Consider the following 16,506-nt stretch of genomic DNA (forward strand, 5'->3'; position numbering starts at 1 on the left):
TGTTGTTTATATGTCTATGTTGTGTTTTTAAGATGCTTTAAGACAAACCATGTGCAAATTCATAAATCAACACCATTGCTGAGTATTTTCTCAAAACTGCAGTGATCTAAAGGCAGTTTCAAAAATGCGGTTTCAAATAGCTGGTGTTTGTGACGTCAACCACTACCTAACCAATCACGGCAACATGCCGGCGGGCTTTAGCATATCATTAACTATGACTGATCTGAAGCAGGGGAGTCTCAAGAGAAGGTTATTCTAATATATTTTCCTGTTGATAAGAAAAATCAAGTAGATTTAGCAATATAACGGGTGTATTATGTATATTACGATGTTATGATGAACTAACACTAGTTGTTCAAAGCGTTTTAAGGATACTGATTGTTAGAAGGCAGCTGTCTGACTCTGAGATGGTGAAGGGGAACATGGTTTGTGCAACATTAGCAACACATTTTTAGCAGCTGTTTGATAATGTAGTCAAGCAAAAGGCTAATTATATTAAGTACCGTCACGTGTCCGACGAGTGAGTGGAGGCGGGGCTAATTAGCATATTCATAGATCCGCATATGCTAAATGAAGTAAGGGTGTTGAGTTACATTCAAGCTATTTTAAGGCATGAAGAAAAACATTTTCATAGAAAAAAAAATTGTTATTTTGTTGATTAAAGATGAGTTATAAGTGATAAAATTATTGACTACAGGGGGACTTTAAACTGCTGGTATTGTGTGAACGAGTCAATAACGTGACAGGAAGACATTATAGAATTAAAAATATAACGTTAAACCTTAAAAATTAGTTAACTTTGTTATTATTTCTTTAAAAATATAACCTTAAAGAACCTCAAATTATATAACCCCAAAACGATAATTATATCTAATAAGTATATACTACATAAAATAGGCCTATGATACATGTTTATTTGTATTGATATAATATTATTAATAATAATTATAATAATAGTAGTAGTAATATATATAATTAAAATTAATATTTCTTTAATTTATGGAATTAAACAACATTAAAACATTTTTTTTTAAACCCTTGAAACAACAGGACAATATTGACAGGAAGCTGCAGTACAAGTATTGACCAGCAGGGTTCGCTGCTGCCTCAGAGTCTGAGAATTTCTGCCCACCTGAGTGAAGCATCAGCAGCGGTGAATGGCGCACTGCACTCTGTTCATCTCTAGGGACATCACAAACACAACACACTCTCACACACTCACTCGCGGGTTTACTGTGGGTGGAGAGACACGCATCCTGCTCAGACATGAACCTGACGGACTCCACGGCGCGTGTTTGATCGTTCAGTGTGTTTTATAATCTTAGAGAGACAGAGAAGCGCAGGTGAATTGTTAAATGAATCATGACCTCGCGACGTCCGTTGTGCTCTCTTCACGTGACGCGCATGTTTTAGTTTACAAATAACCGTAAAAACGTCCCGCAAAACATTACGATGAAGGACACTGCAGAATCAAAGGATCAACAGCTGACAGTAAGTCCACTGACTTATTGTTTACGTGCACTTGCGTCCAGTAGAGTTTGTAAACTGTTCATCCATATATGTGTGTATTCATGTAGATTACCCCATGTATTTACATATTTGTATGCGTATAATCAACTATTGTAGTAGTTATTATAGTTATATTATAGTCGTTTTTATACTTTTTTTTCAACCAATAATAGGCCTAATAATATCTGCATTCTGATGCACTTGTGTTGTTTGCATATATATGTATTATGAAATATAGCTTATTTTTTATCTGCATATGTTTTATCATTAGTGTTTAGACTGTGCAGCAAGAAATCGTATTTAGCTATATGACGTTTTTTACGTAAATAATTTTGTTGACAATATCTTAGCTCCATTTTAAACATATTATTATATTATTTTTATGCATGTAGCTTCAATGAGCTTATATTGAGAGACTATATTAAGTATTTCTATTTGTAAAATTAATTTATTACACCGCATGACCATTTACAATGATCTACTGAGGCAAAAGATTGATTTAAAATTGTGACAGACTTAATAGATATGGTGACCACTTAGAGAAACCATGAAATATTTGAATATACTATGAATATATGAAATATTTTCATTTATACAATCTTAACCTAAAATCTTATTGTTGTTAAAAAAGAATTCATGGATGTATTATGCATTACTATATGCATGTACTGTATGTGGATATACTTTCATACTGCATACAAATGTCAGAGTTTAGACTGTGTTCAACCAATAACTTTAAATGCAAATATGAGGTAGACCTACATTATGTAATATACATAAATGTATATAGAGAAACAAACAAGTGACTATAGAATTGAATAAAATCTACATTTCATTCCCTGACAGCCAGGACAGATTTCAGTCTGACAGTCTACACTTGTTATATTTAGATTCTCTGGGAGCTTAATACCTGTTTTCTAGTGATCTTTTGCCCCCCTCTCAATAATTCACAGAAGCAGTTTAAGTTCCCTTTCTCTTCTTCCACTGTAAGACATTATTCTAGTGCTTTAGGTAATGTAAATGGGGGGCAGTGATGTCCCATTTTTCTCTTATTATAAAATCTATAATAATAATGGGAAAAAATACCGCTCTGTAGTGTAAATCTTTAGGTGGAGAAATTTGCTGTGACTTTATGTAAGTATTCGCTTAGAGCAACATAACAGAACAGGTTTTGCTGCATCCCATTAAGCATATTAAATGCTCAGACAGAATTTGTTGCTCTACAAGCAATAATAGCCTCCGGCTATAATATTCATACTGCATAATTAACTACCTAGATTGCCACGCTGCATCGCTGCAGCGTTGCCCTTAAGTGTTTATTTCAGTTGTGTACAGATGGATTCTCCTGCAGGCCAGCTATCTCAAACAGAAATTTTTAAAAAGAAAATAAATTAATTAATGTGAAAATTGTACTCTCCTGCTGCTACTACTCTATTATTTCCCAAGGATACATTTTTGCAGTAAAATATCCAAAAACCACTAGGCCAGTGTTATATATTTTGTTCACTTGAGTACTTACAATATCCCAAATGTTTCCAACTATTTGTAAATCGTGAGAAAATTGCACTTTTAACCAAGGCTCCGGGACGTGTGAGGAGTCGCCTGTCAATTGCGTCATAACCGCGTTGACCCTCGGTTTCCGGTTTTATTTTGTAGAAACCATGGAAACACCAAAGACGCTTTAATATATTACATGTTTTAATAGACAAGGGAACAACTGTTTTGATATATTTATAGACAGAAAACTAATTATTGTTATATAGCTCAACACGTTTAGTCTTATTGTTTAAATCTAATTTTCTTGATTTTTTTTGTGAGTACCATGCTTCACCATGCCTCAAAGAAAAACACTATTTTGTCAAGTAGCTAACAAAGCATAATCAGATGCAGCTTTATTTTTAGTAACAGTAATACAGAATTTTCTCCACCATCCAATACGTTTTAAAATGAATTGCATGCCATTTATCAACACAAGCCATCCAACATTTAATATGATATTCTAAATTCGATCTAGCTTACTGCAGTGTGCCGCAGAACGCACAGCAAACGCCGAGCGAACATTATAACATCATTTTCAACACTCTCAAATGTACCTGATATGATAAACAGAGCTGTGTTACCTCATACTCATGACCGGAAAAGCGGAAGCAGCACCGGCGACTGTGGCATAATAAAAGTTCCGCTGCTTGTGAGGCGTGTGTTGCGCAATCGCTCCAGCGGCCTCATTCAGCTCCCACAACACTCGGTCCTGCTCTGCTTCGTACTACAATACGTTAATAATCGCATCCATGAACGTGATTTCTTGCCGAGTCCTATCCCTATTTTGTTGTACCCGGCCGTTGAGGTGAAGACCACAAGTCCCAAGATTCCGCGCTCAAACTTGGCGTCATCAAGCTACACCTTTGTTTTGAATAGGCCTCTAGTGACCTCTAGCGGGCAGAAATCATACATACTGCACCTTTAATGACTGTGATATCACAAAATATTCTTGATTTTGATGAAACGTGTGGCCAACTTTCTAAATCAAGTTCTGGCTACTCAAGGAGCAGCATTTTTTGTTATTTTTGTAAGGGCCTCCTTATTAGTGAAGATGTTATTTTAAAGATTATATTGTATTATAGATTATATTATATAGAGTGACCATTAAACCACATGCTGTTAAACTTGTGTGAATTTCACTGCATTAGATACAATTACATTCATAGATTTTAAGTGTAGTTTTAGGGTTAAAATACTTTTTGAGGCCAGAACATTACATTTTTGTTATTATTTTCCAGGTGGCCCTGCGGATTCGGCCATTGAGTGATGCTGAGCTGGAAGAAGGAGCCACTATTATAGCCCACAAAGTGGATGACCAGGTCAGAGGAGTAAGATGAATCAGTTATTTTGTGTGTGTGTGTGTGTGTGGTCGTTCTTGTATACATGGTTTATGAGGACACATGGCTTAAAAAACATACTAAATGGTGTTTTTTTGAAATTCAAAAAATGCAGACAGTTTTCTGTGATGGGTAGGTTTAGGGGTAGGGGTAGTGTAAGGGGATAGAATATACAGTTTGTACAGTATAAAAACCATTACGTCTATGGAGAGTCTCCGTAAACTCCGTAAAATAACCAATCTGATTGAGTACATTTTGTGTACTCAGTCTAGATTTGCTTTGTGGTCTTTATGTTCATTGTGATTGGATATTTGTTGTTTTCAGTCTAGGGGCTAAACTCAGGCCAGGTTCTGAATAAAGCATTACTTTAATAAGTCCAGCGCTCACATTATTCAAAGAAAAATGCTTAAACTATTAGCAGGTATGCATGTTTTGTAAGTCAGGCAGTCTTTTCCTGCGGTTTTTGGCCAGAATAAAATGTGATGAGGACCAGATTTTATGCTGTTAGTCAAAAGACCGCTATGCAAAACTAGTGCACGATACCATACTTATATTAATGCATTTATAAACTTAAAATGTACCCCCAGTTTCACAAAAAAGGCTTAAGCTAGTCCTAGACTAAAATGCATGTTTCAACTGTTTCAACTGAAAGAAACTTGCACTGACATATCTTAAAAATATTTCAGTGCCATTATTTTGTCTCAAGATGCATACCAGTAATATTATTTCTAAGACACGTTTATAAAATTTACTTAAATGCCCTAATTGTACTAAGGCCTAATCCTGGCTTAGGCTAAGCCCTGTCTGTGAAACTGGGCCATAATGTTTACATTTTAAGTATGTACATATAAGAAGGGCTTAGATGGTGATGACAATGTCCATTTATCTCCATTGTCTAATTTTAGAAGTCTTGTTCTAAAAGAGGTTGGAAAATCGTATGTCGATGTTAACCACGGGCTAGTTTAAGTGTCTCTAGAGCTGTAATATCCAGATGCTAACCTGCTGTTAGGGGTAAATAGGCCCAGTGTTGGTGAATGAGGCAAGTATGGTCACATATTCAATCTCAAGGGTCTGAGTCACAGGCAATTAGCCAATGCTGTGAGACCTGAGCACAGCATGACATTTCATTTACCGTACCTGCGTCTGCTACAGCAGGAAATCATTATAATTATTTTAACCCATTTAAATCTGATCTTGGATTGATTAATTGTTAAAATTATAACTGTATTTGCTGGCATATGTCAGACAGGGTGACATTAATTTGAGTTACACTTAGAACAATATAAAAGTGCTACTTGTGGAATTCAAGTGATAGAGTGTGATACTAGCAATACCAAGGATTTAAAATGTATGACTGGGTTGCGTGAATGTATGTTGCTTTGGTTAAAAGTATCTGAAAAAAGTTTATTATCAAGCAGAACTTGATGCTAATTGTATATATAGAGATTTCATTAGAATTTGGCTGTGACATGTTGCTGTGCTAATGGCATGAGGCACAGAAATACAAGGCAAATACAAATATCGGGTAATATAGTAAATGCTAACTATATTGAATATGTTTTGATATTTAAATTATTAATTCGATTTTAAAAGGACATTTTCCTGCATTCTCCACCATCTTTGATGTTCTTTTCCATTGTGTTTGTTGCAACACATGATGGTGGTATTGTCTTCAAAACACATTTTTTTGTTGTGTTTACCTGCAGTGTAGCATATTGTTGGTGCAAGTTGTTGGTGGACGCTTGATGCTAACTTGAAATGGTCTTCCTCTGTGGCCACTGGTTGTCCGTTAGATATGAAGTTGAATGGATAAAGTTGACTTTAGGCCATCATGGATGGTCAGCTGAGGTGGTCATGTTTACATTCAAGCACTTGGACTTAACAATGCAAACTGGTTATACAAGGGCTGATGGGATTAGTAGCATGCAGAGAAAGGTTTTGATGTTGTGTATTATGTTTGTGCAGTCATCCTCCTGAATAGGGAAAGAGAGAACAAGACTGCCAGTACCAACATATAATGAGATGTGTGAGTGTAGAAAAAATAATAAACACACTCTCAAATTCACACACGCATGTTTGCTGGTGACCAGCAAGACCAGTTCATGCTGGTCTAAGCTAGTAAGTAATTATCCAGATTTGCTGACAAACCAAACGAAGCACCTTTATCTGTTTGTGTCCAACACGCCATATGGCAGCACCATCTACGAGTAGGCTTAGGCGTGTTTTTTTATTAGTGGTGTTTTCTCCCCTTGATGGCAGACACTCATGGAAGAGTAAACCTTAAGAGGATGAGCTCACCGACAGGGGCTCTGTGTGGCTTAGACAGCAGCCACCTGCTCTTCTGTACTTCCAACCACCTGACGGCTGTAGGATCATGTCAGCGTTGATGCAGCATTGGTGCCAACGTGTCATTCAAAGCTAAATCTGATAGGTGCATAATGTTTTCAAATTATTAAATAGCTAATACATGTGCATTGGCTTCTTTCATTAGTCAAATACAAGTGCTTGATTTAATGTCACCTGGATTGCTTGTGCAAATCCTGTGCTAATTCTCTATTTTGACGTAGTGATAGACTTGGACAAATTGGTATTCATTAACCTCTCCACATTAGTGTGTCGGTCAGCATTAGTGTGTGGTTTAAATAATTTACCAAGACCAACACACTAGGATCTCACGGTTCTCCTTAAGGCAAGGTGCTCGCGATGACGCGTGTGTGTTACCAGACTGATTGGTCCGTGTGAGACTCTCATACATACATAGACACACGATCAGGAGGCAGAACCTTGCCGTAACCTCTCCTTATCTGTGTGTCATTATACATTGATGATACATATCAATGAGGCAACTCGGCACCTTGCCGGTTTACAGTGACTTCTATTCAGTAGCATTACACTAGAGTTGTCACGGTACCAAAATTTTAGTAGTCAGTACCAATACCAGTAAAATTTCATGGTTTTCTGTACCAATTTTGGTACCAGAGCAAAAATCGTTGAATTAAGTTCTTCAAAAAAATGTGTCCGTTGGTTTTTTAACTGTCAATCATTGCAGTTTCCGATTCAATAGCATATTTAAATACGGTTGTCAATCAAGAAACTTTGCGGAGTACTAAGCAGCATGAAAAAATAAACTTGTATTCAGATTGTGAATGAGTAATAAACAGAAAGCAAGAGAAGAGCCTCCCTTTATAATCACTAAGGCTGTCAATCTCTAAAGCGCAAGCTCACTGAATAGTGCGCTTTCGCAAAAACTGCCATTATAATGAAAAAAATCTGTCTTAATTGTACAATGAATCTCTGTGTTTACACTTTGTTTGTTATAATGAAAGGATTTGTGAGTGTGCAGCATGCGTTGAACAAACAAAAACTGCTTTGTTGTGTGTTTTCAGTGGTGTTAAGTGGATTCTGACCTCGCTTCTAGCACCTCTGATAGGCCATTGCGTTTATGCGCTCAACAGATATAAGTGTGATTTGCTTCAGTGCTTGTAAAAACATGCTGTAAATAGAAACCTTTGATGCTCAGAGAGTGCAAAAACAAACACGAACAAGAGCGTTTGAAAGAAATGTCTGTCAGCGGGCACCAAATATACCCGGTATTCTGTACTACATGTACTGCAGAAATGCTTTAGTAGTACAAACTGGAACTGGTAGTACCAATACGTTTGACAACCCTACATTACACACAGGTGTCACAAATTTTTTTATTAGAAGGTGAATGTATGTTAATGTTAATCAAAGCATCCCTCTACTAAACCCTAGAATGCAGATAAACATGCACGACCGTCCGTGACAAGAGCCATAACTCTCTTATAATCGCATAAGCTCATTATGGAGCATAAGCGATTAAAGCTTCATCTTCAGCTTAACTGTTCTGCTACTTGTTATTGGTGAGACAGTTTTGTTTTTCTGTGTCCCGTATGATGCAATGACTTCACATAAGGGGTGTGTGTGTGTGTGTGTGTGTGTGTGTATGTGTGTTTTGGTCTTTTTTGACAGAAGTGAAATGTTATTTTAAAGGTTTCTCTCGACAGTAATGTATTGATTGTAAACTAATTGTTCAATTCTATCTGAAGTGAAGTATTGAAGTTCTGACGTACTCTGAAATATTCCCTGAATTCCTTGTGTGAAATTGTTCATATATTAAGTTGTAGTAAAAATATTTAAAAAAATGTTTGTTTGTTTTTGCGTTAAATTGATTAAAAGTGACAGTAAAGACATTTATAATGTTACTATTTGAAATAAATGCTGTTCTATTGAACTTTCTATTCATCAAAGAATCCTAAAAAAAAGTTTATCATATTTTTCACTAACATATTAGGCAGCACAACTGTTTTCAACATTGATAATAATAAGAAATGTTTCTTGAGCACCAAATCAGCATATTAGATTGATTTCTGAAGGATTGTGTGACACTGAAGACTGGAATAATGATGCTGAAAAATCAGCTTTACATCACAGGAATAAACTACCTGTTAAAATATATCAAAATAGAAAAGAGTTAATTTAAGTTGTAAAAATTTTTACAATATTACTCTTTGTAATGTATGTTCGATCAAGCAAATGCACTGTTGATGAGCAATAAGAAACTTCTTTCAAAAACATAAAAATTACTGACCCCAAACTTTTGAACAGAAATGTATGTAGGTAAGTTATTGCTGTTTATGCATTGATATATCGTTGCATATAAATGATTAATTATGATTCTTCCTTGTCCCCTATATATATAATTATATATATATATATATATATATATATAATTATATATATAAACAGATTTTTTTTTAGCTATATCGCACAGCCCTACTTATCACTTTGAGTGTCTTAAAACTCTCAGCATGTGTCATACTGTAAATTCAGCTGTTCTGAACACTCTCATGTAAAAGGTACAGTATTGTGCATAACTGGCAGAAACTGGCAGCAGGAAGTGTTGCAGGAAGTCCAAAAATCACTGTGGCCGTAATTACACACTCAGTATGTTCCTGACAACATATTGGCAGTGAATGAGACTTGGATGTGGTGAGGGATGTGTCTCCTGTTGCTTTTAAAGGCTGTTAACTGTTCTGCTCACTAGCGTGTCTGATTTCCCCCTCTCTCCCACCAACAGTGGGCTGTGCCCCGTCACCATGACAACCCACAGACAAGGTCAGGGCCATTGTTCGTTTTCCTTTACTCGTCCCCCTTCATGAGAGAACGTAAGTGCTGATGGACTTGAAGGATGTAGGGTCTTCTTAGGATGCACGCTAACAAAAACAGCTAGTTATTCTGATCAAATGCACTTTAAACGGGTTAATTTGTAGACTAACCATTGGCTGTTGAAAAATTTGTGTTGATAGTACAATATTTACCCATGATGCATCTCATTTAGGTTAGCACAGGTGGCTTGGACACCGCTCCCTCTACGAAGAAAAGAGAGGAAGAATAGACCTCAGAGTTTCCCTTTAAAGACCTTGGCGGGTAAACAAAGCCTTGCATTCATCCGAGCTTGGGTCGTACCTGATAACGTGGCAAATTCCCTCCATTGTGCACAACAAAGCCGCCGCTTTGGCCCTTCTGTATTCAGTTTCTGCCATCTTTCTCCTCCTTGTGTGTCCGTAAGGACATTCAAATTGCTCTCACCTTGAGTCCTATAACGGAGAAAGCGAATTAGCAGAAAGAGCCTCCCTCATGGCGTCGCTCTTGCCACCCCACCGATCCACACGGATCAAAGATATTCATCTCCGGTATAATTATGGTTATGGGCTTTCAAAGCGCTCACCGCTCCCTTGGTCCTTTCTCCTAGTGTTCTCAAGGTTTGCACTCGACGGCTGGGCTTATTTTTGGAGGGAGGATAATAACGTTAGGGCCAGCAAGGGCTGAGGGAAGAGTCTCACAAAAAAGTGTTTGGTGTCTTTTACAGGCCTTCTGTTTGAATAGGCTCAGAGCTAGTCCAAGAAATAGTTCTCCAAACAAAACCAGCCTTCAACAGACAAGATTTAGGCGCAGCGCTCTTGGGGAAAATGCCAACTGTTAGACTCAGCTCTTTTACAGGTTGACTCTCTGCATTTGTGTTTTATGGTGTACGCACCCTGGCCTGCTCTGTAAATGTCCATCACTGGAATACAGCACTATTGGCCATATACAGGGGGCCATTACAACCCATATAGTAGTTTTCCACTTGCAGGTTTTTATTAAGACTCTTATCTTTATGTGTTACAAAGTCTTTTTTTATTAATGCTCTTTCTTCATATAAACAGTAAGAATTAAAAGTTGATTTTAAAAGTTTTATAACATCAAGTTAATTTTCTGTTAAACTGCTTTTCAGCCCAAGCAACTTCTTAAAGACTTTATGAAATCGTTTGATGAGCACAGTTTTCTTTCATTTGTTGATGTATTTTGGGTAGGACATATTGGAGGGCTTGTCCCTTATTTTAAAGGTACGGATTTAGCGACAGATCTTTTCTTCTGTATTGTGACACATATGTGGATTATCGAAAAAGAAAAAAATATAGGACGGGGTCTTGAATGGAGGTAGATCTGAATGCGAGCTTGTAGTCGATTGTAAAAAAAAAAGGGGCGGGGTTTAAGCGGAGTAAATGATTGGCGACGTCTGCCATAGTCTCGAGTGAAGTCGGAAGACCGAGTTATGACATTAATTTAAAAAAAAAAAAAACATATGCATGGTTTAATTCACAATAAGGTAATTAAGATTAGAAAATCATGCCAACTTTAAATAGCTGATAATCAAATTTAAATAGCCACTATCAATATGCAGGCGGGGTATTGAAATCACTTTTGAATGCGTGCTTGCTTCTCACTTTTGCTTTCAAATTCATAATCATGTGTACTCTGTGTATAGGGAGCGGCGGTACTGACCGCACATTTTACAAGACAAGGTATTTGTCAAGACGCTCAAGATCCAATGCGCACCAAATCCTCCGCCATCGTCTCGTCAGTCATCTCTCCTCACTCTCGTCAGGTGATAAGGGAAATCTGGCTCCTGCTGCACTATGCTGCGACACTGCAGCTCGTTCTATATGGAGCAGAGCAGATGCTTTCAGTTTATAATTGTAGCATCCGTTGTCCAACTGAACTAAATTGTTTTATAAAGAAGGAAAACAACAGTGCCCACTGCGGTGCCGCATACTGCGTGTAACACCGGTAACACAGACTACCTCAGCAAGCCTAACTAAAAGTCACAAACCTCCAATTTTTAATTCTTTGGGTTGTTAAGAATAAGTTCAAAATCTACGCTGTAAAAAAAAAAGATATGATCAGTAAGTCATGGCAACATATGTTTATACATTACTTTTACTCAAAATAATTTAAATAATTTAACCAAACTTCAAGTTATATGAGATTTAACTAAATTTCTTTAAGCTGAAATGACTTGTACGGCCAATATTATTATATTTAAAAATTTAAGATAACAACTGAACTTAAAGTTGAAGTAGGTGGAACTTAAAAATTTTTACTGTGCTGTTTCTTGCTTCCAAGTGAATTGTAGAAAAACCAAGAACCAAATTAGCCAAGTTGTTGTCCTATTTGAAATGTTGACACTCTGAAGTGTGTTTAAAAAGATGCCGTTGTTTACATCGTGAGTTGAGAAATTGAGCGGGTGTGTAATGCTGCACTAATAGACTGTCTGACCTTAAAAAAGCCCTTCCTGGCGACTTGGGATTTCTTTAAGTGGTTTAGCAAATGCTTCTCTACTCGTGTATACAGACCCAGCCTATTCTGGTCTCATCGTCTGGTCTGATCTTCCTCTCTCTTTCTCCTTTCCTCCCCTCTTAATCAGGTAAGGTGGGCTCTGTTGATAAGTCTTGTGGTTGAAGAGGATTGCAGTGTGCTGAAGAGTTCTCTAGAAGCATGTGAGACCTTCTCACCATAGTCTTGATTGCCTCTATGCCTGAACGCAACTTTGACCAGAGTAGAGATCGCGTATTCATGCTGTTGCTGTGTTTAACATGTAGCTTTAGGCTAATATGCAGTGAGCACGAATCAGAATTGACTAATTTATTGACACTTTCTTTTTTAATTCAATTTGAAATGAGGTTGCAATGAGTGGCAGGAAGAAGTTCATATAACAATAATTTTGTCACTAGAAAGTCAAAAAAGTGTAGATTATTGCCTTGATAAATTCTTGTTTGAAAGTTTTAAGAAAACTTGTAAGTTTGAAGGTTTGTAGCCCTAACAAACAGATAGAATGATACATCGATAGATGATCGTATTTGAAATTGATTTATATATTTTTTAAATCAACTTTTATGGACAAGAGTGGAAGAACACTTTCCCAGACTGCATTATCTGTATTGAAATTCCTCTTCCTGTCTTTTTAATTCAAATTTCAATTCAGCTTCCTCTGAGTATTGCCAATTCAGTTCAAAATACCATTCCAAACTCTTACTTGTTTACTTAATTGGTCTTAAATGCTGTGTACAGCTGTGTTAGATGTTATTTAATTTTGATATGGAATCAGTGAATGATAAAAATGTGTTTTGTGAGTGCTCATGTTTTCATTGTATATGTTCTGTTCTGTTGGTCTGTGTCCAGTTCTCTTGCTTTGGGGCAGCCAGTGAAATGAAGCTGGATCAGTCTTATTCCGCATGGCACTCAATACCTGTTACACAAGCTATGGTTTGGCATAGCTTCAAATTGAACCCTACCTGAGCTCTCATTCTCTGTACTGCCAGTACCAAAGAGAGAGAGACACTATGAGTAGACCACACACAACCGAGAAAATTTGTTTAGTTAGAAGGTGGATGAGAGGCAGAACAACTGGGAAATCAAGACAAATGTAATAAAAAAAGAAAGGCACAGAGGGGGCATGAGCTGTTGGTCTTGCAATACGCTAGAGATCATAAATCTCAGACCCAGGACAGTGGCACCACATAAACACAGCCTCCCCTATGAGTCTTACACAACTTTATCATCAACAGCACTCACATTACGGCGGTTTCAAAACAAATTTTTAATCAGTAAACCACGTGCCTGATGTAGTTGGTCTTAAGCAGCCTCATTGCAAAGATAATGAGTATTGCATTTGATTTAAGTGCTGTGTTATAGATAGATAGATAGATAGATAGATAGCAGATCTTCTAAACTCCATTTGAGATAAAAGGGAGAGGAAACCCAGTTTAGAGGGACTCGAGGAGCTCTCAGGTTGCATTGAGCTCCTCCGTTCTCAGAAGAGCACTCAGCAATGTTAGTCACTTCTATCTGAGGTAATAAATCTGTTTTGAAGCTCTCTGTGGTCTTAGAGGGCTTATTATGAGCTGTTATTTGGTATTATCTTGCACTGGACTCAGTCCCACTGCACCTTGCTGTCCTGCATGCTCTTTCATAATGAGGCTCATGTTTGTCTCACACTTTTGCACTTGTTAGCCAATGAGCGTGAGGCAGATTGCTTTCTTTTTCTTATAATTTGTGTCCCATAGGGAGGAAGCATGTTGTTTCTCCTGCTGATGAGTGCTGATTAAAGGTGCGTGCGTGAGCCTGTGCATGTGAGTGATATTTTCAAGATCAGATATCCTGTTTTGTGGAAGAGGTTATACTGTACTACTTTGGTGTCCTTTCACACGTGAAAGATGATGCTCAACAATAAGAGTTCTGAAGATTTGCTGCCAACGTCATTTTTATATGATTCCGGACATGTTTTTCACAAGAACTGTTGTGTAAGGTCATACTGACCCAAGCAGACAGGACAAAACAGTGGTGATGGAGCCATTTTGTACCTGCTCAGCCAAGTACAATAACTCAACACATTCCAGATTATACTTGATCGGAGCCCAGAGAAGCCGCAGCTGGACTCTTTCAGCTCAGCTCTGAAGTTTTCTTTTTGTTTTGAGTTCAAAGAACTATGCAGTGTGTCTCTCTCTCTCTCTCTCTCTCTCTCTCTCTCTCTCTCTCTCTCTCTCTATTGAAATATTTTATCAGCAAGTAATTTTCTGTTTAGGATTGCAAATGGATTATTTGGTGGTCAGTATTTGTGGATAATAATATCACTTTAATATATCTTGAAATTTAATGATCTAAAATAACGATAAAATAGCAGCAACAGCAATTTGATAAAGTGCCAATGTTCTTTATTATTATAATTCTATATTTTATATTCTATATATATGTATATTTAAATTATATTATACAATATTTTGTATATATCTCAAACATCTTCATTTATCCAATTAATGTCATAGATAAGAGAAAAATAATCAATATTATACATTTTATTTTACTTAAAAAAAAAAAAAAAAAAATGTGTTGGTTTCTAATCTTATACCTGGCTTTCTCCATCTGAAATATCAGCAAATTTCCAATATATGAGGCTCCAAAGTTTGAATTCCTTAACTGCCAGTCATACAGTTATGTGGAAATGTTGTATCCTTTTGTGTTAGTACAGCCTGCGCTGTTGTTTTTGTCTTTTACTGCACTCTGTACAAAAGTTTGTTGACAATACACTTAAACTGTCCAGACCTCAGGGTGCAAATCTCTGTGATGTGGTCTCAGCCATCGGTCATGTCCCACTTTGTTGTGCAATGCTGACCTCCATGTCTTGACCTGAAAGTGGCCTCTGACCTTGTTCTGCGCTGAGTGGATGCCGATCATCGCAGCTGTGAAGTTGTATAAATGCCAGGGTAATCTCAGGAAAACAAGGTACAGTAGTACGGGATGTCACTTAAGTGTGTGTGTCCGGTTGTGTTTAACCTACTTTCATTTTATCGTCTTTAAAGTACATCAGTGAGCATGGAGATCAGCCATATTGTCTGTTATCCTTCTCGTTCCAGCAAGGATTTGTTGTTTGTCAGAGATCATTACGTTTATTAAGTTTTCACGGTTTAATTTTATCTCTGCTCGGATTCTATCGGCGACTCCCCTGCTCTTTCCCAGGCATGTCAGGGCCTGCTTATTTGGTGATGTTTTTCCGCCTTGATGTGACCTGATGCATTGGTGTGTAACTCGAATGTTGGTGCACAAGTAGAGCAGGAAGTTCTTCAGTGCATGATCTTGACCACATGATCTTGATTTTTGAGTCAGTGCCAATTATGTTGAGTTGGTATTAAGATTAGAAGAATGTTATGGACTCTATCTCTATAGTGTTTTGACCAAGTTGCCAGGAAACAGTATTCAGGCTAAGGACAATGTAAATGCAACCACACGGCCAAACCAAGACTAACATAAAACCAAGACTCCATTTCAGTCGTTTTGCATTTTGACAAATGGTCAAATATTACACAACTGGCTTGTGTTTTGCTGGAACAGCCAACCTTTGTGTTGAAGGATTAGTTCATTTCAGAATTAAAATTTTCTGATAATTTACTCACCCCCATGTCATCCAAGATGTTTATGTCTTTCTTTCTTTAGTCAAAAAGAAATTAAGGTTTTTGAGGAAAACAGTACAGGATTTTCTCCATATAGTGGACTTCAACAGTTAATGGGTTGAAAGTCCAAATTGCAGTTTCAGTGCAGCTTCAAAGGGCTCTACACGATCCCAGCCAAGGAATAAGGGTCTTATCTAGTGAAAACGAATGATCATTTTCTAAAAAAAAAAAAAAAAAAAATTATATACTTTTTAACCACAAATGCTCGTCTTGCACTGCTCTGCGATGCGCCACATATTACGTAATCATGTTGGAAAAGGTCACGCGTGACATAGGCGAAAGTACCGATCCAGTGTTTACAAAGCTATCGGGCAAAGACTAAGTCAAACGGCCTTTACAAAAAAAAGGTAAAACAACGATGTCTGCCGATTTTGAAGTTGGAGGAAAAAATGAGATGGGAGTTTTTCACCCTACCGCGGTACTTCCGCCTACGTCACGTGTGACCTTTCCAACATGATTATGTAATGCGTGGCGCATCGCAGAGCAGTGCATGACGAGCATTTGTGGTTAAGAAGTATATACATTTTATTTTTTTAAGAAAATGATCGATCATTTCGCTAGATAAGACCCTTATTCCTCGGTTGGGATCATGTAGAGTCCTTTAAAGCTGAACTGAAACTGCAATTTGGACCTTCAACCCGTTGGTAACTGTTGAAGTCCACTATATGGAGAAAAATCCTGGCATGTTTTCCTTAAAAACCTTAATTTCTTTTCAACTGAAGAGAGAAAGACACATATTGGATGACATGGGGGTGAGTAAATTGACAGGA

At 37.2% G+C, this 16,506-nt stretch overlaps 1 protein-coding gene across 7 annotated transcripts in view; it reads left to right on the plus strand.

Moving 5' to 3' along the window:
• The first annotated feature begins 1,159 nt into the window (after window positions 1–1,159).
• The window catches only part of kif19 (kinesin family member 19), a 44,646-nt gene continuing 29,299 nt past the window's right edge, over window positions 1,160–16,506 (plus strand). For 2 of the 7 annotated variants that reach the window (XM_051913731.1, XM_051913732.1), the window contains exons 1-2: window positions 1,161–1,491; window positions 4,287–4,376. In XM_051913731.1, coding sequence (XP_051769691.1) covers window positions 1,453–1,491; window positions 4,287–4,376 — 129 coding nt within the window. In that variant the 5' untranslated portion in view covers window positions 1,161–1,452. Of the gene's footprint in view, window positions 1,492–4,286; window positions 4,377–16,506 lie in introns of all 7 variants that reach the window. The other 5 variants (XM_051913729.1, XM_051913730.1, XM_051913733.1 and 2 more) reach the window with 5 other exon arrangements.

This window comes from Ctenopharyngodon idella, chromosome 12 (genome assembly GCF_019924925.1).
Source record: "Ctenopharyngodon idella isolate HZGC_01 chromosome 12, HZGC01, whole genome shotgun sequence".
NCBI lineage: Eukaryota > Metazoa > Chordata > Actinopteri > Cypriniformes > Xenocyprididae > Ctenopharyngodon > Ctenopharyngodon idella.